General features: G+C 43.2%; 1 protein-coding gene and 1 long non-coding RNA gene across 2 annotated transcripts in view; one reads left to right on the top strand and one right to left on the bottom strand.

Moving 5' to 3' along the window:
- Window positions 1-26,096, top strand: part of LOC135571427 (uncharacterized) — an 82,613-nt gene that overhangs the window by 48,087 nt on the left and 8,430 nt on the right. The window lies entirely within an intron of this gene.
- LOC115128229 (RNA-binding motif, single-stranded-interacting protein 3-like) overlaps window positions 23,243-26,096 on the bottom strand; it is a 245,401-nt gene continuing 242,547 nt past the window's right edge. Inside the window, exons 13-14 of the mRNA XM_065017668.1 lie at window positions 25,319-25,440; window positions 23,243-24,876 (exon numbers count right to left, since the gene is read on the bottom strand). Of these exons, the coding sequence (XP_064873740.1) occupies window positions 24,873-24,876; window positions 25,319-25,440 (126 nt within the window). The 3' untranslated portion in view covers window positions 23,243-24,872. The remainder of the gene's footprint in view (window positions 24,877-25,318; window positions 25,441-26,096) is intronic.

Below are 26,096 nucleotides of genomic sequence, written 5' to 3'. Positions count from 1 at the left end.
AGGTGTATTGGTATGGAGAGTAGGGGAGGGGATTTATAACAGGAGATGTGGAAGAGTTAGTCGTTGACAATATGGTGTCTACCACTAGCACTAAAAGAGGCAGGTGTATTGGTATGGGAGGGAGGGGTTTTATTACAGGAGATGGGGTAGAGTTAGTAGTTGACAATATGGTGTCTACCACTAGCACTAAAAGAGACAGGTGTATTGGTATGGAGGTGAGGGGTTTTATTACAGGAGATGGGGTAGAGTTAGTAGTTGACAATACGGTGTCTACCGCTAGCACTAAAAAAGGCAGGTGTATTGGTATGGTAGGGGTTTTATTACAGGAGATGGGGTCGAGTTAGTAGTTGACAATATGATGTCTACCACTAGCACTAAAAAAGGGAGGTGTATTGGTATGGGAGGGGTTTTATTACAGGAGATGGGGTAGAGTTAGTAGTTAACAATATGGTGTCTACCACTAACACTAAAAGAGGCAGATGTATTGGTATGGTAGGGAGGGGTTTTATTCCAGGAGATGGGGTAGAGTTAGTAGTTGACAATATGGTGTCTACCACTAACACTAAAAGAGGCAGGTTTATTGGTATGGTAGGGAGGGGTTTTATTCCAGGAGATGGGGTAGAGTTAGTAGTTAATAATATGGTGTCTACCACTAACACTAAAAGAGGCAGATGTATTGGTATGGGAGGGAGGGGTTTTATTACAGGAGATAGGGTAGAGTTAGTAGTTGACAATATGATGTCTACCACTAGCACTAAAAAAGGCAGGTGTATTGGTATGGGAGGGGTTTTATTACAGGAGATGGGGTAGAGTTAGTAGTTGACAATATGGTGTCTACCACTAGCACTAAAAAAGGCAGGTGTATTGGCATGGGAGGGGTTTTATTCCAGGAGATGGGGTAGAGTTAGTAGTTGACAATATGGTGTCTACCACTAGCACTAAAAGAGGCAGGTTTATTGGTATGGTAGGGATGGGTTTTATTCCAGGAGATGGGGTAGAGTTAGTAGTTGACAATATGGTGTCTACCACTAAAACTAAAAGAGGCAGGTGTATTGGTATGGGAGGGGTTTTATTACAGGAGATGGGGTAGAGTTAATAGTTGACAATATGGTGTCTACCACTAGCACTAAAAGAGGCAGTTGTATTGGTATGGGAGGGGAGGGCTTTTATTACAGGAGATGGGGTAGAGTTAGTAGTTGACAATATGGTGTCTACCACCAGCACGAAAAGAGGCAGGTGTATTGGTATGGGAGGGGTTTTATTACAGGAGATGGGGTAGAGTTAGTAGTTTACAACATGGTGTCTACCACTAGCACTAAAAGAGGCAGGTGTATTGGTATGGAGGGGAGGGGAGGGGTTTTATTACAGGAGATGGGGTAGAGTTAGTCGTTGACAATATGGTGTCTACAACTAGCACTAAAAGAGGCAGGTGTATTGGTATGGAGGGTAGGGGAGGGGATTTATTACAGGAGATGGGGTAGAGTTAGTCGTTGACAATATGGTGTCTACCACTAGCACTAAAATAGGCAGGTGTATTGGTATGGGAGGGAGGGGTTTTATTACAGGAGATGGGGTAGAGTTAGTTGTTGACAATATGGTGTCTACCACTAGCACTAAACGAGGCAGGTGTATTGTTCTGGGAGGGGTGGGGTTTTATTACAGGAGATGGGGTTGAGTTAGTAGTTGACAATATGGTGTCTACCACTAGCACTAAAAGAGGCAGTTGTATTGGTATGGGAAGGGAGGGCTTTTATTACAGGAGATGGGGTAGAGTTAGTAGTTGACAATATGGTGTCTACCACCAGGACGAAAAGAGGCAGGTGTATTGGTATGGGAGTGGTTTTATTACAGGAGATGGGGTAGAGTTAGTAGTTGACAATATGATGTCTACCACTAGCACTAAAAAAGGCAGGTGTATTGGTATGGGAGGGGTTTTATTACAGGAGATGGGGTAGAGTTAGTAGTTAACAATATGGTGTCTACCACTAACACTAAAAGAGGCAGATGTATTGGTATGGGAGGGGAAGGGTTTTATTACAGGAGATGGGGTAGAGTTAGTAGTTGACAATATGGTGTCTACCACTAGCACTAAAAGAGGCAGGTTTATTGGTATGATAGGGAGGGGTTTTATTCCAGGAGATGGGGTAGAGTTAGTAGTTGACAATATGATGTCTACCACTAGCACTAAAAAAGGCAGGTGTATTGGTATGGGAGGGGTTTTATTCCAGGAGATGGGGTAGAGTTAGTAGTTGACAATATGATGTCTACCACTAGCACTAAAAAAGGCAGGTGTATTGGTATGGAGGGGGGGGGAGGGTTTTATTACAGGAGATGGGGTAGAGTTAGTAGTTTACAACATGGTGTCTACCACTAGCACTAAAAGAGGCAGGTGCATTGGTATGGAGGGGAGGGGAGGGGTTTTATTACAGGAGATGGGGTAGAGTTAGTCGTTGACAATATGGTGTCTACCACTAGCACTAAAAGAGGCAGGTGTATTGGTATGGAGGGGAGGGGAGGGGTTTTATTACAGGAGATGGGGTAGAGTTAGTCGTTGACAATATGGTGTCTACAACTAGCACTAAAAGTGGCAGGTGTATTGGTATGGGAGGGGAGGGGTTTTATTACAGGAGATGGAGTAGAGTTAGTAGTTGACAATATGGTGTCTGCCACTAGCACTAAAAGAGGCAGGTGTATTGGTATGGGAGGGTTTTTATTAGAGGAGATGGGGTAGAGTTAGTAGTTGACAATATGTTGTCTACCAAAGGCACGAAAAGAGGCAGGTGTATTGGTATGGGAGGGGTTTTATTACAGGAGATGGGGTAGAGTTAGTAGTTGACAATATGGTGTCTACAACTAGCAGTAAAATAGGCAGGTGTATTGGTATGGAGGGTAGGGGAGGGGATTTATTACAGGAGATGGGGTAGAGTTAGTCGTTGACAATATGGTGTCTACCACTAGCACTAAAATAGGCAGGTGTATTGGTATGGGAGGGAGGGTTTCTATTACAGGAGATGGGGTAGAGTTAGTAGTTGACAATATGGTGTCTACCACTAGCACTAAAAGAGGCAGGTGTATTGGTATGGAGAGTAGGGGAGGGGATTTATAACAGGAGATGTGGAAGAGTTAGTCGTTGACAATATGGTGTCTACCACTAGCACTAAAAGAGGCAGGTGTATTGGTATGGGAGGGAGGGGTTTTATTACAGGAGATGGGGTAGAGTTAGTAGTTGACAATATGGTGTCTACCACTAGCACTAAAAGAGACAGGTGTATTGGTATGGAGGTGAGGGGTTTTATTACAGGAGATGGGGTCGAGTTAGTAGTTGACAATATGATGTCTACCACTAGCACTAAAAAAGGGAGGTGTATTGGTATGGGAGGGGTTTTATTACAGGAGATGGGGTAGAGTTAGTAGTTAACAATATGGTGTCTACCACTAACACTAAAAGAGGCAGATGTATTGGTATGGTAGGGAGGGGTTTTATTCCAGGAGATGGGGTATAGTTAGTAGTTGACAATATGGTGTCTACCACTAACACTAAAAGAGGCAGGTTTATTGGTATGGTAGGGAGGGGTTTTATTCCAGGAGATGGGGTAGAGTTAGTAGTTAATAATATGGTGTCTACCACTAACACTAAAAGAGGCAGATGTATTGGTATGGGAGGGAGGGGTTTTATTACAGGAGATGGGGTAGAGTTAGTAGTTAATAATATGGTGTCTACCACTAACACTAAAAGTGGCAGATGTATTGGTATGGGAGGGAGGGGTTTTATTACAGGAGATGGGGTAGAGTTAGTAGTTAATAATATGGTGTCTACCACTAACACTAAAAGAGGCAGATGTATTGGTATGGGAGGGAGGGGTTTTATTACAGGAGATAGGGTAGAGTTAATAGTTGAAAATATGGTGTCTACCACTAGCACTAAAAGAGGCAGGTTTATTGGTATGGTAGGGAGGATTTTTATTCCAGGAGATGGGGTAGAGTTAGTAGTTGACAATATGATGTCTACCACTAGCACTAAAAAAGGCAGGTGTATTGGGATGGGAGGGGTTTTATTACAGGAGATGGGGTAGAGATAGTAGTTAACAATATGGTGTCTACCACTAACACTAAAAGAGGCAGATGTATTGGTATGGGAGTGGTTTTATTACAGGAGATGGGGTAGAGTTAATAGTTGACAATATGGTGTCTACCACTAGCACTAAAAGAGGCAGGTTTATTGGTATGGTAGGGAGGATTTTTATTCCAGGAGATGGGGTAGAGTTAGTAGTTGACAATATGATGTCTACCACTAGCACTAAAAAAGGCAGGTGTATTGGGATGGGAGGGGTTTTATTAAAGGAGATGGGGTAGAGTTAGTAGTTGACAATATGGTGTCTACCACTAGCACTAAAAAAGGCAGGTGTATTGGTTTGGGAGGGGTTTTATTACAGGAGATGGGGTAGAGTTAGTAGTTGACAATATGATGTCTACCACTAGCACTAAAAAAGGCAGGTGTATTGGTATGGGAGGGGTTTTATTACAGGAGATGGGGTAGAGTTAGTAGTTGACAATATGGTGTCTACCACTAGCACTAAAAAGGCAGGTGTATTGGCATGGGAGGGGTTTTATTCCAGGAGATGGGGTAGAGTTAGTAGTTGACAATATGGTGTCTACCACTAGCACTAAAAGAGGCAGGTTTATTGGTATGGTAGGGATGGGTTTTATTACAGGAGATGGGGTAAGGTTAGTAGTTGACAATATGATGTCTACCACTAGCACTAAAAAAGGCAGGTGTATTGGTATGGGAGGGGTTTTATTACAGGAGATGGGGTAGAGTTAGTAGTTGACAATATGATGTCTACCACTAGCACTAAAAAAGGCAGGTGTATTGGTATGGGAGGGGTTTTATTACAGGAGATGGGGTAGAGTTAGTAGTTGACAATATGGTGTCTACCACTAGCACTAAAAAAGGCAGGTGTATTGGCATGGGAGGGGTTTTATTCCAGGAGATGGGGTAGAGTTAGTAGTTGACAATATGGTGTCTACCACTAGCACTAAAAGAGGCAGGTTTATTGGTATGGTAGGGATGGGTTTTATTCCAGGAGATGGGGTAGAGTTAGTAGTTGACAATATGGTGTCTACCACTAAAACTAAAAGAGGCAGGTGTATTGGTATGGGAGGGGTTTTATTACAGGAGATGGGGTAGAGTTAATAGTTGACAATATGGTGTCTACCACTAGCACTAAAAGAGGCAGTTGTATTGGTATGGGAGGGGAGGGCTTTTATTACAGGAGATGGGGTAGAGTTAGTAGTTGACAATATGGTGTCTACCACCAGCACGAAAAGAGGCAGGTGTATTGGTATGGGAGGGGTTTTATTACAGGAGATGGGGTAGAGTTAGTAGTTTACAACATGGTGTCTACCACTAGCTCTAAAAGAGGCAGGTGTATTGGTATGGAGGGAAGGGGAGGGGTTTTATTACAGGAGATGGGGTAGAGTTAGTCGTTGACAATATGGTGTCTACAACTAGCACTAAAAGAGGCAGGTGTATTGGTATGGAGGGTAGGGGAGGGGATTTATTACAGGAGATGGGGTAGAGTTAGTCGTTGACAATATGGTGTCTACCACTAGCACTAAAAGAGGCAGGTGTATTGGTATGGGAGGGAGGGGTTTTATTACAGGAGATGGGGTAGAGTTAGTAGTTGACAATATGGTGTCTACCACTAGCACTAAAAGAGACAGGTGTATTGGTATGGAGGTGAGGGGTTTTATTACAGGAGATGGGGTAGAGTTAGTAGTTGAAAATACGGTGTCTACCGCTAGCAAAAAAAAAAAGGCAGGTGTATTGGTATGGGAGGGGTTTTATTACAGGAGATGGGGTAGAGTTAGTAGTTAACAATATGGTGTCTACCACTAACACTAAAAGAGGCAGATGTATTGGTATGGTAGGGAGGGGTTTTATTCCAGGAGATGGGGTAGAGTTAGTAGTTGACAATATGGTGTCTACCACTAACACTAAAAGAGTTAGGTTTATTGGTATGGTAGGGAGGGGTTTTATTCCAGGAGATGGGGTAGAGTTAGTAGTTAATAATATGGTGTCTACCACTAACACTGAGAGGCAGATGTATTGGTATGGGAGGGGTTTTATTACAGGAGATGGGGTAGAGTTAGTAGTTAATAATATGGTGTCTACCACTAACACTAAAAGAGGCAGATGTATTGGTATGGGATGGAGGGGTTTTATTACAAGAGATGGGGTAGAGTTAGTAGTTAATAATATGGTGTCTACCACTAACACTAAAAGAGGCAGATGTATTGGTATGGGAGGGAGGGGTTTTATAAAGAGGCAGGTGTATTGGTATGGGAGGGTTTATTACAGGAGATGGGGTAGAGTTAGTAGTTGACAATATGGTGTCTACCACTAGCACTAAAAGAGGCAGGTTTATTGGTATGGTAGGGAGGATTTTTATTCCAGGAGATGGGGTAGAGTTAGTAGTTGACAATATGATGTCTACCACTAACACTAAAAGAGGCAGATGTATTGGTATGGGAGGGGTTTTATTACAGGAGATGTGGTAGAGTTAGTAGTTGACAATATGGTGTCTACCACTAGCACTAAAAGAGGCAGGTTTATTGGTATGGTAGGGAGGATTTTTATTCCAGGAGATGGGGTAGAGTTAGTAGTTGACAATATGATGTCTACCACTAGCACTAAAAAAGGCAGGTGTATTGGGATGGGAGGGGTTTTATTACAGGAGATGGGGTAGAGTTAGTAGTTGACAATATGGTGTCTACCACTAACACTAAAAGAGGCAGATGTATTGGTATGGTAGGGAGGGGTTTTATTCCAGGAGATGGGGTAGAGTTAGTAGTTGACAATATGGTGTCTACCACTAACACTAAAAGAGTTAGGTTTATTGGTATGGTAGGGAGGGGTTTTATTCCAGGAGATGGGGTAGAGTTAGTAGTTAATAATATGGTGTCTACCACTAACACTAAGAGAGGCAGATGTATTGGTATGGGAGGGGTTTTATTACAGGAGATGGGGTAGAGTTAGTAGTTAATAATATGGTGTCTACCACTAACACTAAAAGAGGCAGATGTATTGGTATGGGATGGAGGGGTTTTATTACAAGAGATGGGGTAGAGTTAGTAGTTAATAATATGGTGTCTACCACTAACACTAAAAGAGGCAGATGTATTGGTATGGGAGGGGGGTTTTATTACAGGAGATGGGGTAGAGTTAGTAGTTGACAATATGGTGTCTACCACTAGCACTAAAAGAGGCAGGTTTATTGGTATGGTAGGGAGGATTTTTATTCCAGGAGATGGGGTAGAGTTAGTAGTTGACAATATGATGTCTACCACTAACACTAAAAAAGGCAGATGTATTGGTATGGGAGGGTTTTATTACAGGAGATGTGGTAGAGTTAGTAGTTGACAATATGGTGTCTACCACTAGCACTAAAAGAGGCAGGTTTATTGGTATGGTAGGGAGGATTTTTATTCCAGGAGATGGGGTAGAGTTAGTAGTTGACAATATGATGTCTACCACTAGCACTAAAAAAGGCAGGTGTATTGGGATGGGAGGGTTTTATTACAGGAGATGGGGTAGAGTTAGTAGTTGACAATATGGTGTCTACCACTAGCACTAAAAAAAGGCAGGTGTATTGGTTTGGGAGGGGTTTTATTACAGGAGATGGGGTAGAGTTAGTAGTTGACAATATGGTGTCTACCACTAACACTAATAAAGGCAGGTGTATTGGTATGGGAGGGTTTTATTACAGGAGATGGGGTAGAGTTAGTAGTTGACAATATGATGTCTACCACTAGCACTAAAAAAAGGCAGGTGTATTGGCATGGGATGGGGTTTTATTCCAGGAGATGGGATAAGAGCGTCTGCTAAATGACTTAAATGTAAATGTAGAGTTAGTAGTTGACAATATGGTGTCTACCACTAACACTAAAAGAGGCAGGTGTATTGGTATGGGAGGGGTTTTATTACAGGAGATGGGGTAGAGTTAGTAGTTGACAATATGGTGTCTACCACTAGCACTAAAAAGGCAGGTGTATTGGCATGGGAGGGGTTTTATTCCAGGAGATGGGATAAGAGCGTCTGCTAAATTACTTAAATGTAAATGTAAATGTAGAATTAGTAGTTGACAATATGGTGTCTACCACTAACACTAAAAGAGGCAGGTGTATTGGTATGGAGGGGAGGGGAGGGGTTTTATTACAGGAGATGGGGTAGAGTTAGTCGTTGACAATATGGTGTCTACAACTAGCACTAAAAGAGGCAGGTGTATTGGTATGGAGGGTAGGGAGGGATTTATTACAGGAGATGGGGTAGAGTTAGTCGTTGACAATATGGTGTCTACCACTAGGACTAAAAGAGGCAGGTGTATTGGTATGGGAGGGAGGGTTTTATTACAGGAGATGGGGTAGAGTTAGTAGTTGACAATATGGTGTCTACCACTAGCACTAAAAGAGACAGGTGTATTGGTATGGAGGTGAGGGGTTTTATTACAGGAGATGGGGTAGAGTTAGTAGTTGAAAATACGGTGTCTACCGCTAGCACTAAAAAGGCAGGTGTATTGGTATGGGAGGGTTTTATTACAGGAGATGGGGTAGAGTTAGTAGTTAACAATATGGTGTCTACCACTAACACTAAAAGAGGCAGATGTATTGGTATGGTAGGGAGGGGTTTTATTCCAGGAGATGGGGTAGAGTTAGTAGTTGACAATATGGTGTCTACCACTAACACTAAAAGAGGCAGGTTTATTGGTATGGTAGGGAGGGGTTTTATTCCAGGAGATGGGGTAGAGTTAGTAGTTAATAATATGGTGTCTACCACTAACACTAAGAGAGGCAGATGTATTGGTATGGGAGGGGTTTTATTACAGGAGATGTGGTAGAGTTAGTAGTTGACAATATGGTGTCTACCACTAGCACTAAAAGAGGCAGGTTTATTGGTATGGTAGGGAGGATTTTTATTCCAGGAGATGGGGTAGAGTTAGTAGTTGACAATATGATGTCTACCACTAGCACTAAAAAAGGCAGGTGTATTGGGATGGGAGGGGTTTTATTACAGGAGATGGGGTAGAGTTAGTAGTTGACAATATGGTGTCTACCACTAGCACTAAAAAAGGCAGGTGTATTGGTTTGGGAGGGGTTTTATTACAGGAGATGGGGTAGAGTTAGTAGTTGACAATATGGTGTCTACCACTAACACTAATAAAGGCAGGTGTATTGGTATGGGAGGGGTTTTATTACAGGAGATGGGGTAGAGTTAGTAGTTGACAATATGATGTCTACCACTAGCACTAAAAAAGGCAGGTGTATTGGCATGGGATGGGGTTTTATTCCAGGAGATGGGATAAGAGCGTCTGCTAAATGACTTAAATGTAAATGTAGAGTTAGTAGTTGACAATATGGTGTCTACCACTAACACTAAAAGAGGCAGGTGTATTGGTATGGGAGGGGTTTTATTACAGGAGATGGGGTAGAGTTAGTAGTTGACAATATGGTGTCTACCACTAGCACTAAAAAAGGCAGGTGTATTGGCATGGGAGGGGTTTTATTCCAGGAGATGGGATAAGAGCGTCTGCTAAATTACTTAAATGTAAATGTAAATGTAGAATTAGTAGTTGACAATATGGTGTCTACCACTAACACTAAAAGAGGCAGGTGTATTGGTATGGAGGGGAGGGGAGGGGTTTTATTACAGGAGATGGGGTAGAGTTAGTCGTTGACAATATGGTGTCTACAACTAGCACTAAAAGAGGCAGGTGTATTGGTATGGAGGGTAGGGGAGGGGATTTATTACAGGAGATGGGGTAGAGTTAGTCGTTGACAATATGGTGTCTACCACTAGCACTAAAAGAGGCAGGTGTATTGGTATGGGAGGGAGGGGTTTTATTACAGGAGATGGGGTAGAGTTAGTAGTTGACAATATGGTGTCTACCACTAGCACTAAAAGAGACAGGTGTATTGGTATGGAGGTGAGGGGTTTTATTACAGGAGATGGGGTAGAGTTAGTAGTTGAAAATACGGTGTCTACCGCTAGCACTAAAAAAGGCAGGTGTATTGGTATGGGAGGGGTTTTATTACAGGAGATGGGGTAGAGTTAGTAGTTAACAATATGGTGTCTACCACTAACACTAAAAGAGGCAGATGTATTGGTATGGTAGGGAGGGGTTTTATTCCAGGAGATGGGGTAGAGTTAGTAGTTGACAATATGGTGTCTACCACTAACACTAAAAGAGGCAGGTTTATTGGTATGGTAGGGAGGGGTTTTATTCCAGGAGATGGGGTAGAGTTAGTAGTTAATAATATGGTGTCTACCACTAACACTAAGAGAGGCAGATGTATTGGTATGGGAGGGGTTTTATTACAGGAGATGGGGTAGAGTTAGTAGTTAATAATATGGTGTCTACCACTAACACTAAAAGAGGCAGATGTATTGGTATGGGATGGAGGGGTTTTATTACAAGAGATGGGGTAGAGTTAGTAGTTAATAATATGGTGTCTACCACTAACACTAAAAGAGGCAGATGTATTGGTATGGGAGGGAGGGGTTTTATTACAGGAGATGGGGTAGAGTTAGTAGTTGACAATATGGTGTCTACCACTAGCACTAAAAGAGGCAGGTTTATTGGTATGGTAGGGAGGATTTTTATTCCAGGAGATGGGGTAGAGTTAGTAGTTGACAATATGATGTCTACCACTAACACTAAAAGAGGCAGATGTATTGGTATGGGAGGGGTTTTATTACAGGAGATGTGGTAGAGTTAGTAGTTGACAATATGGTGTCTACCACTAGCACTAAAAGAGGCAGGTTTATTGGTATGGTAGGGAGGATTTTTATTCCAGGAGATGGGGTAGAGTTAGTAGTTGACAATATGATGTCTACCACTAGCACTAAAAAAGGCAGGTGTATTGGGATGGGAGGGGTTTTATTACAGGAGATGGGGTAGAGTTAGTAGTTGACAATATGGTGTCTACCACTAGCACTAAAAAAAGGCAGGTGTATTGGTTTGGGAGGGTTTTATTACAGGAGATGGGGTAGAGTTAGTAGTTAACAATATGGTGTCTACCACTAACACTAAAAGAGGCAGATGTATTGGTATGGTAGGGAGGGGTTTTATTCCAGGAGATGGGGTAGAGTTAGTAGTTGACAATATGGTGTCTACCACTAACACTAAAAGAGGCAGGTTTATTGGTATGGTAGGGAGGGGTTTTATTCCAGGAGATGGGGTAGAGTTAGTAGTTGAAAATACGGTGTCTACCGCTAGCACTAAAAAAGGCAGGTGTATTGGTATGGGAGGGGTTTTATTACAGGAGATGGGTTAGAGTTAGTAGTTAACAATATGGTGTCTACCACTAACACTAAAAGAGGCAGATGTATTGGTATGGTAGGGAGGGGTTTTATTCCAGGAGATGGGGTAGAGTTAGTAGTTGACAATATGGTGTCTACCACTAACACTAAAAGAGGCAGGTTTATTGGTATGGTAGGGAGGGGTTTTATTCCAGGAGATGGGGTAGAGTTAGTAGTTGACAATATGGTGTCTACCACTAGCACTAAAAGAGGCAGGTTTATTGGTATGGTAGGGAGGATTTTTATTCCAGGAGATGGGGTAGAGTTAGTAGTTGACAATATGATGTCTACCACTAACACTAAAAGAGGCAGATGTATTGGTATGGGAGGGGTTTTATTACAGGAGATGTGGTAGAGTTAGTAGTTGACAATATGGTGTCTACCACTAGCACTAAAAGAGGCAGGTTTATTGGTATGGTAGGGAGGATTTTTATTCCAGGAGATGGGGTAGAGTTAGTAGTTGACAATATGATGTCTACCACTAGCACTAAAAAAGGCAGGTGTATTGGGATGGGGAGGGTTTTATTACAGGAGATGGGGTAGAGTTAGTAGTTGACAATATGGTGTCTACCACTAGCACTAAAAAAGGCAGGTGTATTGGTTTGGGAGGGTTTTATTACAGGAGATGGGGTAGAGTTAGTAGTTAACAATATGGTGTCTACCACTAACACTAAAAGAGGCAGATGTATTGGTATGGTAGGGAGGGTTTTATTCCAGGAGATGGGGTAGAGTTAGTAGTTGACAATATGGTGTCTACCACTAACACTAAAAGAGGCAGGTTTATTGGTATGGTAGGGAGGGGTTTTATTCCAGGAGATGGGGTAGAGTTAGTAGTTGAAAATGGTGTCTACCGCTAGCACTAAAAAAGGCAGGTGTATTGGTATGGGAGGGTTTTATTACAGGAGATGGGGTAGAGTTAGTAGTTAACAATATGGTGTCTACCACTAACACTAAAAGAGGCAGATGTATTGGTATGGTAGGGAGGGTTTTATTCCAGGAGATGGGGTAGAGTTAGTAGTTGACAATATGGTGTCTACCACTAACACTAAAAGAGGCAGGTTTATTGGTATGGTAGGGAGGGTTTTATTCCAGGAGATGGGGTAGAGTTAGTAGTTAATAATATGGTGTCTACCACTAACACTAAGAGAGGCAGATGTATTGGTATGGGAGGGGTTTTATTACAGGAGATGGGGTAGAGTTAGTAGTTAATAATATGGTGTCTACCACTAACACTAAAAGAGGCAGATGTATTGGTATGGGATGGAGGGGTTTTATTACAAGAGATGGGGTAGAGTTAGTAGTTAATAATATGGTGTCTACCACTAACACTAAAAGAGGCAGATGTATTGGTATGGGAGGGAGGGGTTTTATTACAGGAGATGGGGTAGAGTTAGTAGTTGACAATATGGTGTCTACCACTAGCCCTAAAAGAGGCAGGTTTATTGGTATGGTAGGGAGGATTTTTATTCCAGGAGATGGGGTAGAGTTAGTAGTTGACAATATGATGTCTACCACTAACACTAAAAGAGGCAGATGTATTGGTATGGGAGGGGTTTTATTACAGGAGATGTGGTAGAGTTAGTAGTTGACAATATGGTGTCTACCACTAGCACTAAAAGAGGCAGGTTTATTGGTATGGTAGGGAGGATTTTTATTCCAGGAGATGGGGTAGAGTTAGTAGTTGACAATATGATGTCTACCACTAGCACTAAAAAAGGCAGGTGTATTGGGATGGGAGGGGTTTTATTACAGGAGATGGGGTAGAGTTAGTAGTTGACAATATGGTGTCTACCACTAGCACTAAAAAAGGCAGGTGTATTGGTTTGGGAGGGGTTTTATTACAGGAGATGGGGTAGAGTTAGTAGTTAACAATATGGTGTCTACCACTAACACTAAAAGAGGCAGATGTATTGGTATGGTAGGGAGGGGTTTTATTCCAGGAGATGGGGTAGAGTTAGTAGTTGACAATATGGTGTCTACCACTAACACTAAAAGAGGCAGGTTTATTGGTATGGTAGGGAGGGGTTTTATTCCAGGAGATGGGGTAGAGTTAGTAGTTGAAAATACGGTGTCTACCGCTAGCACTAAAAAAGGCAGGTGTATTGGTATGGGAGGGGTTTTATTACAGGAGATGGCGTAGAGTTAGTAGTTAACAATATGGTGTCTACCACTAACACTAAAAGAGGCAGATGTATTGGTATGGTAGGGAGGGGTTTTATTCCAGGAGATGGGGTAGAGTTAGTAGTTGACAATATGGTGTCTACCACTAACACTAAAAGAGGCAGGTTTATTGGTATGGTAGGGAGGGGTTTTATTCCAGGAGATGGGGTAGAGTTAGTAGTTAATAATATGGTGTCTACCACTAACACTAAGAGAGGCAGATGTATTGGTATGGGAGGGGTTTTATTACAGGAGATGGGGTAGAGTTAGTAGTTAATAATATGGTGTCTACCACTAACACTAAAAGAGGCAGATGTATTGGTATGGGATGGAGGGTTTTATTACAAGAGATGGGGTAGAGTTAGTAGTTAATAATATGGTGTCTACCACTAACACTAAAAGAGGCAGATGTATTGGTATGGGAGGGAGGGGTTTTATTACAGGAGATGGGGTAGAGTTAGTAGTTGACAATATGGTGTCTACCACTAGCACTAAAAGAGGCAGGTTTATTGGTATGGTAGGGAGGATTTTTATTCCAGGAGATGGGGTAGAGTTAGTAGTTGACAATATGATGTCTACCACTAACACTAAAAGAGGCAGATGTATTGGTATGGGAGGGGTTTTATTACAGGAGATGTGGTAGAGTTAGTAGTTGACAATATGGTGTCTACCACTAGCACTAAAAGAGGCAGGTTTATTGGTATGGTAGGGAGGATTTTTATTCCAGGAGATGGGGTAGAGTTAGTAGTTGACAATATGATGTCTACCACTAGCACTAAAAAAGGCAGGTGTATTGGGATGGGAGGGGTTTTATTACAGGAGATGGGGTAGAGTTAGTAGTTGACAATATGGTGTCTACCACTAGCACTAAAAAAGGCAGGTGTATTGGTTTGGGAGGGGTTTTATTACAGGAGATGGGGTAGAGTTAGTAGTTGACAATATGGTGTCTACCACTAACACTAATAAAGGCAGGTGTATTGGTATGGGAGGGGTTTTATTACAGGAGATGGGGTAGAGTTAGTAGTTGACAATATGATGTCTACCACTAGCACTAAAAAAGGCAGGTGTATTGGCATGGGATGGGATTTTATTCCAGGAGATGGGATAAGAGCGTCTGCTAAATGACTTAAATGTAAATGTAGAGTTAGTAGTTGACAATATGGTGTCTACCACTAACACTAAAAGAGGCAGGTGTATTGGTATGGGAGGGGTTTTATTACAGGAGATGGGGTAGAGTTAGTAGTTGACAATATGGTGTCTACCACTAACACTAATAAAGGCAGGTGTATTGGTATGGGAGGGGTTTTATTACAGGAGATGGGGTAGAGTTAGTAGTTGACAATATGATGTCTACCACTAGCACTAAAAAAGGCAGGTGTATTGGCATGGGAGGGGTTTTATTCCAGGAGATGGGATAAGAGCGTCTGCTAAATGACTTAAATGTAAATGTAAATGTAGAATTAGTAGTTGACAATATGGTGTCTACCACTAACACTAAAAGAGGCAGGTGTATTGGTATGGGAGGGGTTTTATTACAGGAGATGGGGTAGAGTTGGTGTCTACCACTAGCACTAAAAGAGGCAGGTGTATTGGTATGGAGGGTAGGGGAGGGGATTTATTACAGGAGATGGGGTAGAGTTAGTTGTTGACAATATGGTGTCTACCACTAGCACTAAACGAGGCAGGTGTATTGTTCTGGGAGGGGTGGGGTTTTATTACAGGAGATGGGGTTGAGTTAGTAGTTGACAATATGGTGTATACCACCAGCACGAAAAGAGGCAGGTGTATTGGTATGGGAGGGGTTTTATTACAGGAGATGGGGTAGAGTTAGTAGTTGACAATATGGTGTCTACCACTAGCACTAAAAGAGGCAGGTGTATTGGTATGGCAGGGGAGGGTTTTTATTACAGGAGATGGGGTAAAGTTAGTAGTTGACAATATGGTGTCTACCACTAGCACTAAAAGAGGCAGGTGTATTGGTATGGAGAGTAGGGGAGGGGATTTATAACAGGAGATGGGGTAGAGTTAGTAGTTGACAATATGGTGTCTACCACTAGCACTAAAAGAGGCAGGTGTATTGGTATGGAGGGGAGGGGAGGGGTTTTATTACAGGAGATGGGGTAGAGTTAGTCGTTGACAATATGGTGTCTACCACTAGCACTAAAAGAGGCAGGTGTATTGGTATGGAGGGGAGGGGAGGGGTTTTATTACAGGAGATGGGGTAGAGTTAGTCGTTGACAATATGGTGTCTACAACTAGCACTAAAAGTGGCAGGTGTATTGGTATGGGAGGCGAGGGGTTTTATTACAGGAGATGGGGTGGAGTTAGTAGTTGACAATATGGTGTCTGCCACTAGCACGAAAAGAGGCAGGTGTATTGGTATGGGAGGGTTTTATTACAGGAGATGGGGTAGAGTTAGTAGTTGACAATATGGTGTCTACAACTAGCACTAAAAGAGGCAGGTGTATTGGTATGGAGGGTATGGGGAGGGGGATTTATTTCAGGAGATGGGGTAGAGTTAGTCGTTGACAATATGGTGTCTACCACTAGCACTAAAATAGGCAGGTGTATTGGTATGGGAGGGAGGGTTTTATTACAGGAGATGGGGTAGAGTTAGTAGTTGACAATATGGTGTCTACCACTAGCACTAAAAGAGGCAGGTGTATTGGTATGGAGAGTAGGGAGGGGATTTATAACAGGAGATGTGGAAGAGTTATTCGTTGACAATATGGTGTCTACCACTAGCACTAAAAGAGGCAGTGTGTATTGGTATGGGAGGGAGGGGTTTTATTACAGGAGATGGGGTAGAGTTAGTAGTTGACAATATGGTGTCTACCACTAGCACTAAAAGAGGCAGGTGTTTTATTTTACCACCAGCACGAAAAGAGGCAGGTATTGGTATGGGAGGGAGGGTTTTATTACAGGAGATGGGGTAGAGTTAGTAGTTGACAATATGGTGTCTACCACTAGCACTAAAAGAGGCAGGTGTATTGGTATGGCAGGGGAGGGTTTTTATTACAGGAGATGGGGTAAAGTTAGTAGTTGACAATATGGTGTCTACCACTAGCACTAAAAGAGGCAGGTGTATTGGTATGGAGAGTAGGGGAGGGATTTATAACAGGAGATGGGGTAGAGTTAGTAGTTGACAATATGGTGTCTACCACTAGCACTAAACGAGGCAGGTGTATTGGTATGGAGGGGAGGGGAGGGGTTTTATTACAGGAGATGGGGTAGAGTTAGTCGTTGACAATATGGTGTCTACCACTAGCACTAAAAGAGGCAGGTGTATTGGTATGGAGGGGGGAGGGGTTTTATTACAGGAGATGGGGTAGAGTTAGTCGTTGACAATATGGTGTCTACAACTAGCACTAAAAGTGGCAGGTGTATTGGTATGGGAGGCGAGGGGTTTTATTACAGGAGATGGGGTGGAGTTAGTAGTTGACAATATGGTGTCTGCCACTAGCACGAAAAGAGGCAGGTGTATTGGTATGGGAGGGGTTTTATTACAGGAGATGGGGTAGAGTTAGTAGTTGACAATATGGTGTCTACAACTAGCACTAAAAGAGGCAGGTGTATTGGTATGGAGGGTAGGGGAGGGGATTTATTTCAGGAGATGGGGTAGAGTTAGTCGTTGACAATATGGTGTCTACCACTAGCACTAAAATAGGCAGGTGTATTGGTATGGGAGGGAGGGTTTTTATTACAGGAGATGGGGTAGAGTTAGTAGTTGACAATATGGTGTCTACCACTAGCACTAAAAGAGGCAGGTGTATTGGTATGGAGAGTAGGGGAGGGGATTTATAACAGGAGATGTGGAAGAGTTATTCGTTGACAATATGGTGTCTACCACTAGCACTAAAAGAGGCAGGTGTATTGGTATGGGAGGGAGGGGTTTTATTACAGGAGATGGGGTAGAGTTAGTAGTTGACAATATGGTGTCTACCACTAGCACTAAAAGAGGCAGGTGTATTGGTATGGGAGGGAGGGGTTTTATTACAGGAGATGGGGTAGAGTTAGTAGTTGACAATATGGTGTCTACCACTAGCACTAAAAGAGGCAGTTGTATTGGTAGGGGAGGGGTTTTATTACAGGAGATGCGGTAGAGTTAGTAGTTGACAACATGGTGTCTACCACTAGCACTAAAAGCAGTACCGTTTATATTTTACTGTAACAAAGACCATGTTTTGAAGTTACAAAGATTGAGACATTAGAGTCAAATAACGAGGCACATTTGTGATATTTTTTCCACATTTTTTTATTGAAAGCTTCAGAGAAAAAAACAACTCATTAAAACCGAAGTTTAATCCTAACATCCACAGATGTACAGATATTCATCAAGGATCGCACACACTGAGTGGCGTGCATAAGGCATGACCACATCCTCCTCTGCGCTGACCCAAAGAAAAGCAAAAATAGAAAAACAACAAAGAACAGAACTAAACAAAAAAATATCTAAGAACCGCTTTGCTGTCCTAATAAATATTCCTCTTTTTTTAAATTGTATAATAATCCTGACGCTTAATGAAAGTTCTGGAGGTTTCTTCAGCAAATTTGGTTGGCCATTTCTAATGATAGTTACTCAATAGTGTTTGACGTCTCTGGGAGCCATTTCATTCCGAGGAAGGTGTGTGTTAGGTTAGCCAGTTGGCTGAGCTCCTGGGGATGTGTGGCCAATCGATGCCTCCCGTCAAAGGTGAACCGGAGCATCAATTAAAAAGCGTGGGACACATTTTTTTGGGGGGGGAGCAATTTCCCCACTGAATTACGTGGTGATAAGAGCTGAAAGAGTGTTGAGTTATATCGAGCCCGGAGCTCTCCTGTCACACTGCGGGAGTCCCAACTCTGAGGCACCGTCTGTCACAATACAGCCCAGTTATGCATTGTATGGAGAATAGGGTGCCAATATAGGACACAGTATCCCCTATATAGACATAGGGTCCATTTTGGACACAGGGCCAGTCTTCTCTAAACCACTGTCTAGTCACAATGTGGGAAATCACAAGAAGCCTATGACAATGGGGTATGACATTGATCAACTTGGAATGCCATAACGCTCCTAAGGACTTGATAGAAATATGGTAGCTAGATATGACCGACTGGCTTGATATCTGGACGGAGGCAGTGAGACAGACACAAACATGGGACGGATTGGAGAAGTGGATGGTGTTAAAAGGGCAGTGAACTGAAGCAGCTCTGTGGCCCAGCCTGGAATAGACACAGTAGACTGAAACGGAACCCAGCTGCTCTGGAGATACCAAAGACATCGGGGCGAATCCTAACTTCCACTAAAGTCTATGTTTAGGTTAGTGATGCATTGATGTCAATGGGAGAGAACGTGAACATTTTACTCACGTGGAAGTTGGCCCCACGGAGCCTAAGTAACTGAGACTATGATGGTAAGCAATGAAGAGCAGAGTGATAACCGTACTCTGATGAAGAGATAATGAGACTAACACACTGACTGAAACACTGTGTGTGTGTGTGTGTGTATAATACTCAGAAATGTCTGGCAATAGTGAGTGTGTGTGTGTGTCAGCGAATGTAGTTGAGCCAATGACCCTCTCTGGCTGGTTTGTTCTGACACATAGGCTAGCGAGCTAGATCTTTAACTGCAGCTCCCTAAAACGCAGTGAGAATCACTGTACATGTTTCGCAGGCATCTTGCCCGGCCATTGTGCTACAACTAGCGTAGAATAAGAGAGGAGTTCAGTCAGTCTTGATACTGCCATTTCAACCACGTAATGACCTCATCGATATCGCTCTTACCCCATTGAGGGAAACCTCTCCTCACTTCAATGTTTTGTCTTTCTTGAATCTCTGGTAGCAATTTGGAGCGTATACAGTTCTGTTGTGTGCTTTTTTTTTGGTCATTTCTATTTGTCACCTAATTTTCCTTGTATGTCATTGCCATTGAATCTTAGACGGTGACAATATGTGTAGCGTGTTGACCTTTGTGATCAAAGGGTAGTGCGGTCAGATTCCTACGGTTAATCAATGGTTTCTTCTTTAGTCTGTCTCTTAAAGTAGCAGCTGTAAGAGTGGTCTATGATGTAGAGCACATCGTTTCAGGTACAGTTTGAACACCATGGAGGTTGAGGAGCAAACGACGACCCCGACCTACGGTCTAGCTTAAGATCTGGACACCTCCTACTGTAGCAGCTCGCCTGCTCACGGGAAGAAAAAAACACGCAGCAAAAATCTATGTTATTACCCGGAGAGACGTGCAGAAATGTACACAGGTTGTTGTCACTGGTGTGAGAACGGCAGAGACGTTTTGGGTTTGTTTGTCTGTTGGAATTGTAAAGTGGGTGACTGCGTATATATCCTGTGATCTCAAAGTTTTCTGTACTCGGAAAGTAAAAGCAGAAGATGAGGGGAAGTGACAGGGTGAGTGAAAAGAGGAAAGAGAGAGGTGTTTGGGGACAGTGGGCAGCTGAGGAGCTCTGGTGTTGGTAGATTGGTGCAGTAAATTTGATCATTGACTTGTCATTGGGATGGAAGACATGTGGGTCGAATGTTTTACTGGACAACAGATTGTCAAATGGTTATATTTTCTCCGATTGCTTTGCCTGTGTTACGGTGGTTATGATGGCAGCTCACGATGTAGACCACGTAGTTCACGATGGGCTCGTTTTCTATTGGTTGTGAAAAGCACAACCCAATGGGATGAGCCACTGTAGTAAATGAATGTTGATCGACAATAGCCAGTGCATCACAGACCAACGGACACAAAGCAGGCACATGCCCAAGACAGCTTTCACTGTAGCACCTTAGAGTAGGTTGTACATTTGTACTAGTTTAGCACAACTCCTTCAAAAATGTACGGTTCCCTTATATAAGATAGCTTTTCCGTGTGCTTTTTTTCTATCCTGTAGATATTGGAATCATTTGGAAGCTTCGTTAAAGGCACTCGATGAACAATTACATTGTTACAGATATTTCTGTGTGCGATGTCATAGCTGACCCATGATGTCACTGCCATCTTTCCCAGAACGCAATGCACAGCATGCCTTTGAGTCACATGAACTGCTGGATCTCAAAACGTGCAATTGTTAACGGAAAAAAAGAACACCAAAAATCCCTCTTTTTCTCTAAAAAAGAGGCTTTGGGGGACACTGGAGCGGATCCCAATGCCCCGAGGGGAGACAAATTGGGCCCCGTCAAGGCTCATTGAGAATGTGACTAAAATTGGTTTTGTGGTTCAGCTCCTGCACTATCCAATAAAGAGGGAAAACCTCACTGAGGAAGAGTGAGAGAAGAGAGAGAGTGAAGCCTGGTCAGATTAGTGGTGCCTTTTTATGGCTCTAGCACCACAGTGAGCAGGCAGGCAGGGACCCAGAGGTGTTGTCCGGAATGGAACCCTATTCTTAACATGGAGCCCCATTTTATGACCAGAGCCCTATTTATTTATTTTTACTTAAACCTTTATTTAACTAGGTAAGTCAGTTAAGAACAAATTCTTACTTACAATGACGGCCTACCCCGGACGACGCTGGGACAATTGTGTGCCGCCCTATGGGACTCCCAATCATGGCCGGATGTGATGTAGCCTGGATTCGACCCAGGGACTGTAGTGATGCCTTTTGCACTGAGATGCAGTGCCTGGTCAAATGTAGTGCACTATATAGGCAATAAGGTCCCATTTCAGACACAGGGTACTGTAATGGGGATAGAGACACACAGTGCTCCAGACACAGGGTACTGTAATGGGGATAGAGACACACAGCGCTCCAGACACAGGGTACTGTAATGGGGATAGAGACACACAGCGCTCCAGACACAGGGTACTGTAATGGGGATAGAGACACACAGCGCTCCAGACACAGGGTACTGTAATGGGGATAGAGACACACAGCGCTCCAGACACAGGGTACTGTAATGGGGATAGAGACACACAGCGCTCCAGACACAGGGTACTGTAATGGGGATAGAGACACACAGCGCTCCAGACACAGGGTACTGTAATGGGGATAGAGACACACAGCGCTCCAGACACAGGGTACTGTAATGGGGATAGAGACACACAGCGCTCCAGACACAGGGTACTGTAATGGGGATAGAGACACACAGCGCTCCAGACACAGGGTACTGTAATGGGGATAGAGACACACAGCGCTCCAGACACAGGGTACTGTAATGGGGATAGAGACACACAGCGCTCCAGACACAGGGTACTGTAATGGGGATAGAGACACACAGCGCTCCAGACACAGGGTACTGTAATGGGGATAGAGACACACAGCGCTCCAGACACAGGGTACTGTAATGGGGATAGAGACACACAGCGCTCCAGACACAGGGTACTGTAATGGGGATAGAGACACACAGCGCTCCAGACACAGGGTACTGTAATGGGGATAGAGACACACAGCCCTCCAGATACAGGGTACTGTAATGGGGATAGAGACACACAGCCCTCCAGACACAGGGTACTGTAATGGGGATAGAGACACACAGCGCTCCAGACACAGGGTACTGTAATGGGGATAGAGACACACAGCGCTCCAGACACAGGGTACTGTAATGGGGATAGAGACACACAGCCCTCCAGACACAGGGTACTGTAATGGGGATAGAGACACACAGCGCTCCAGACACAGGGTACTGTAATGGGGATAGAGACACACAGCGCTCCAGACACAGGGTACTGTAATGGGGATAGAGACACACAGCGCTCCAGACACAGGGTACTGTAATGAGGATAGAGACACACAGCGCTCCAGACACAGGGTACTGTAATGGGGATAGAGACACACAGCGCTCCAGACACAGGGTACTGTAATGGGGATAGAGACACACAGCCCTCCAGACACAGGGTACTGTAATGGGGATAGAGACACACAGCGCTCCAGACACAGGGTACTGTAATGGGGATAGAGACACACAGCGCTCCAGACACAGGGTACTGTAATGGGGATAGAGACACACAGCGCTCCAGACACAGGGTACTGTAATGAGGATAGAGACACACAGCGCTCCAGACACAGGGTACTGTAATGGGGATAGAGACACACAGCGCTCCAGACACAGGGTACTGTAATGGGGATAGAGACACACAGCGCTCTAGACACAGGGTACTGTGTACAATGGATAGGGGTTTGATGAAAGGCTGAAAGGAGAGGGGCAGAGATGTTTACAGGCTACTGAGTCTAGAGGCGGAGAAGACGGGCTTTTTAGGCTTGGCTGAAAGGTTACTGTCAACATTATTGTAGTGCACTATTCTGTCTGGAAAATAACCCCTTAGGTCTGAGTACAGTAGTGTTTATCCAACCCATAAATATGGATCTTCAAGAGAGATAATGTTTGCTAAAGCAGATAACACTACTATGCTTCCATGTGTTCGTTTTGTATGTTTGGAGTTCAGAGATATATGAAACACCGAAGCACACCAGAGGTGAACGTGTCAATGCTAGTCTTGAATGAAGTTCCTGTCCTCCGAAGTACATCGTGCCTGGGATAGCAGGACATGTTTGACGTCCATGCAGACAAACGAGAGAGTGCCGGAGAGTTTTGCTGTGTGTTGTCTGGATGACTGGAGAGGGGGGGGGGGATGCAGGGTAACGTCGATGAGACTCCCGGGGAGGGGAGAAAATGTATCAGTTTTGTTCAGTTGTCATTGATCCAATGAGATGAAGCGACGGCGTGGAGGCAGAGATCAGGGAGCCAACAAAGCCAGAAGCTAAGCATTAATGACCGAGGAGCGAGCTGCAACATTACCCAATATTTCCTATAGTGTTTACTGTTGACTGGTGGAATGCCCCCGTAGTGGGGAAAGAGTGGAACACGACAGATGAGAGGCGGAAAGACAATTTAAGTGGCAGAGAGGGACATTAGGTCGAACTGGCCACTAGTTGCATCATACGTTCAAATACTGTTTTGACGTCTGCGTGATAGTTTCGACAACCGCGGAAGGTAGCTTTAGCCAAAAACGTGTAATTGTAATGAAAGGAAAAGTACGGACTGGTCCGGCCATCAAGGTCAAATTAAAAACAACAATGACAACAGCAACAACAACGATATCAACAATAACATCAACAGCATCAACAACAAAATCTAACTGAAAAACAACAAAACTCTGGATCAGAGTGTCTCTTCATCTTTGGTATAAAAATGGCCATCCTTGGGCTGCATTTGATCCACAACTAGGAAAGACTACAGAAATTGTCAACAATTTCTTCTATTGCTTTTGCACTGATTGGTTTCAACCGTAAGCTCCTACTCAATCTACGAAGTTTATCACTGCGCACATTTTTTTTCCTACCATTTTATGTTTGTTTTAGATTTTTTTTTCTTTCTTTTCTTTGTTCTTTTTTTTTTTTATAGTGTGACAAGCAAAGCGGGCTAAAAACACCATCAAGCTCATAAAAAAAAGGTCAAATGTAGCAGATAAAAGCACTAATGTCATCAACAGCAATCTTGCCATGTAAAATAATAATTATGATAATAAAAACAAGTTCAGCATTTGCAACCGACTGCATTTTCTACAATGCAGTGTCTTTTTTCACTCCTCATTGTGAAAAATCTCCTCAAAGCTTTTACCTTTTCCCACTCTTTTCCTTAGCAGACATTTACTTTTTTCTCTTAGATTTAGTAACCTCTGACATAATTATTTATCAAAGTTTTCTTCTAACGAAGAAAAGAAAAAGAAACTCCTGTCTATTAAATCTGTACAGCTTATGTGATAGACTTTGTTTTAATGTCTCTAGCTCAACCCCTGCAGTATCATGTACCATCAAAGTGGTCCAAGAGACTGATTTAGATCGCTTTTTATTTTCAACGAGACGCCAGACTTTACTCTCTGTAAAAAGTCATCCGACGCCCATAAAATTAAGGCCATGAAGATTCAAAAAAGAAAAACACTTATTTCGAATATATCTAGAAAACTCAAATTTAACAAGAGAAAAAAAAAGTGAAAAGAAATCATAGCTTAATATCTAAGGAAGACAATCTCTGTGTATCTCAAACTTTGACTTCCCCTTTTCTAATTACAAAATAAAACTCATCACCTACCTACCTGCGCATTGAACATTTCCCTATTTTTTATTTTTTTCAGTTGAGTAAGTCAAGCTGAAGCCCAGCCCACCAGGCAGGTTGCCAGACTAAACATTTTCAACTCTTTGCACTGTGCCCAGCGACTTCACCCCCCCAACCCACCCTCCCTCCTCTCTTTCTCTCTTTCTCTCTCTCTCTTCTCTCTCTGTAACTCTCTTAGGCCAGGTAGGAAATGAAAAAGTGTCTCTTTTTTGGTGCCTGGGCAATCTGGAAGCAATCTCTCTTCTCTCCACATTCTCAGTGCAGCCAACCCCCCTGTCTCAAGGCAACACTGTCACATGAATATTCTCCTCATCTGTCGCTATCTAATGAGGAAAAGAAGAACCACAACGAGAGAGAATCAAAGGCAAGGTAGTCATCATAATGCACAGACTCTAAAAATGACAATAAAGGGATAGTTCACTCAAATGACAAAATTACATATTGGTTTCCATACCGTGTAGTGTTAACAGTCTACGGACACGGTATGACAGCATTTGAAAACAGTCTCCAGGTGAACAAAACCAAAGCACGGATTGTCGTCATACCCTGTCCATAGACTGCTTACAGAGTAAGGAAACAAAAATATAATTTATCATTTGGGTAAACTATCCCTTTTAATTAGTCAACAAGCCCAAAAAACTCAATGTCAAAGAACAAAGCAGCAAATAGTCAGCTACGATACGACATAACAATAGACAATGACAGGTCTTAGTCATCGTAATGTGTTGTTGATGTGTACAGTGAGAAGATGGCAGCAGTACTCACTTGGACTGGTATGAGTAAGCAACATGGTCGCTGGGCCCGTCCACCTGGATCTGATGCTGCTGCCCACTCACGTCATGCGACGAGGGGGCCACTGACTGAGGAGAGGCATCCGTGACCACTCCCTACGGGAAAAGGAAGTGGGCGTGAGACAACAGGAAGTGACATCATCCTCCATGTAACGCAATATAACCGTCTAGTAATATATTGTATGACATCACATTCTATGTATGTCTCTGCATAATTATGTACCAATCTGTTTAAATACATCTAAACCTAATACCACAGTAGCCTTAAAAAGAAAAACTCTGCTTTTACAGTCACAAGGCTAGTGAGAGGGTAAGGGTTTCATTACTGTAACCTCACTGAACGTCAGCCATCGTGGTCTCATCTCCTCCATCACAAGATGTCAAGGACGCTCTCAACACCATGTTTACACATCGTCCTCCGAGACACTCCTTGTCTACAGCTCATCTCAACACCATGTTTACACATCGTCCTCCGAGACACTCCTTGTCTACAGCTCATCTCAACACCATGTTTACACATCGTCCTCCGAGACACTCCTTGTCTACAGCTCATCTCAACACCATGTTTACACATCGTCCTCCGAGACACTCCTTGTCTACAGCTCATCTCAACACCATGTTTACACATCGTCCTCCGAGACACTCCTTGTCTACAGCTCATCTCAACACCATGTTTACACATCGTCCTCCGAGACACTCCTTGTCTACAGCTCATCTCAACACCATGTTTACACATCGTCCTCCGAGACACT

The sequence above is a fragment of the Oncorhynchus nerka genome, linkage group LG4, assembly GCF_034236695.1.
Source record: "Oncorhynchus nerka isolate Pitt River linkage group LG4, Oner_Uvic_2.0, whole genome shotgun sequence".
NCBI classification, from domain to species: domain Eukaryota; kingdom Metazoa; phylum Chordata; class Actinopteri; order Salmoniformes; family Salmonidae; genus Oncorhynchus; species Oncorhynchus nerka.
Note: the sequence above shows the minus strand (reverse complement) of the source record. Positions and strands in the feature narration are given on the sequence as shown.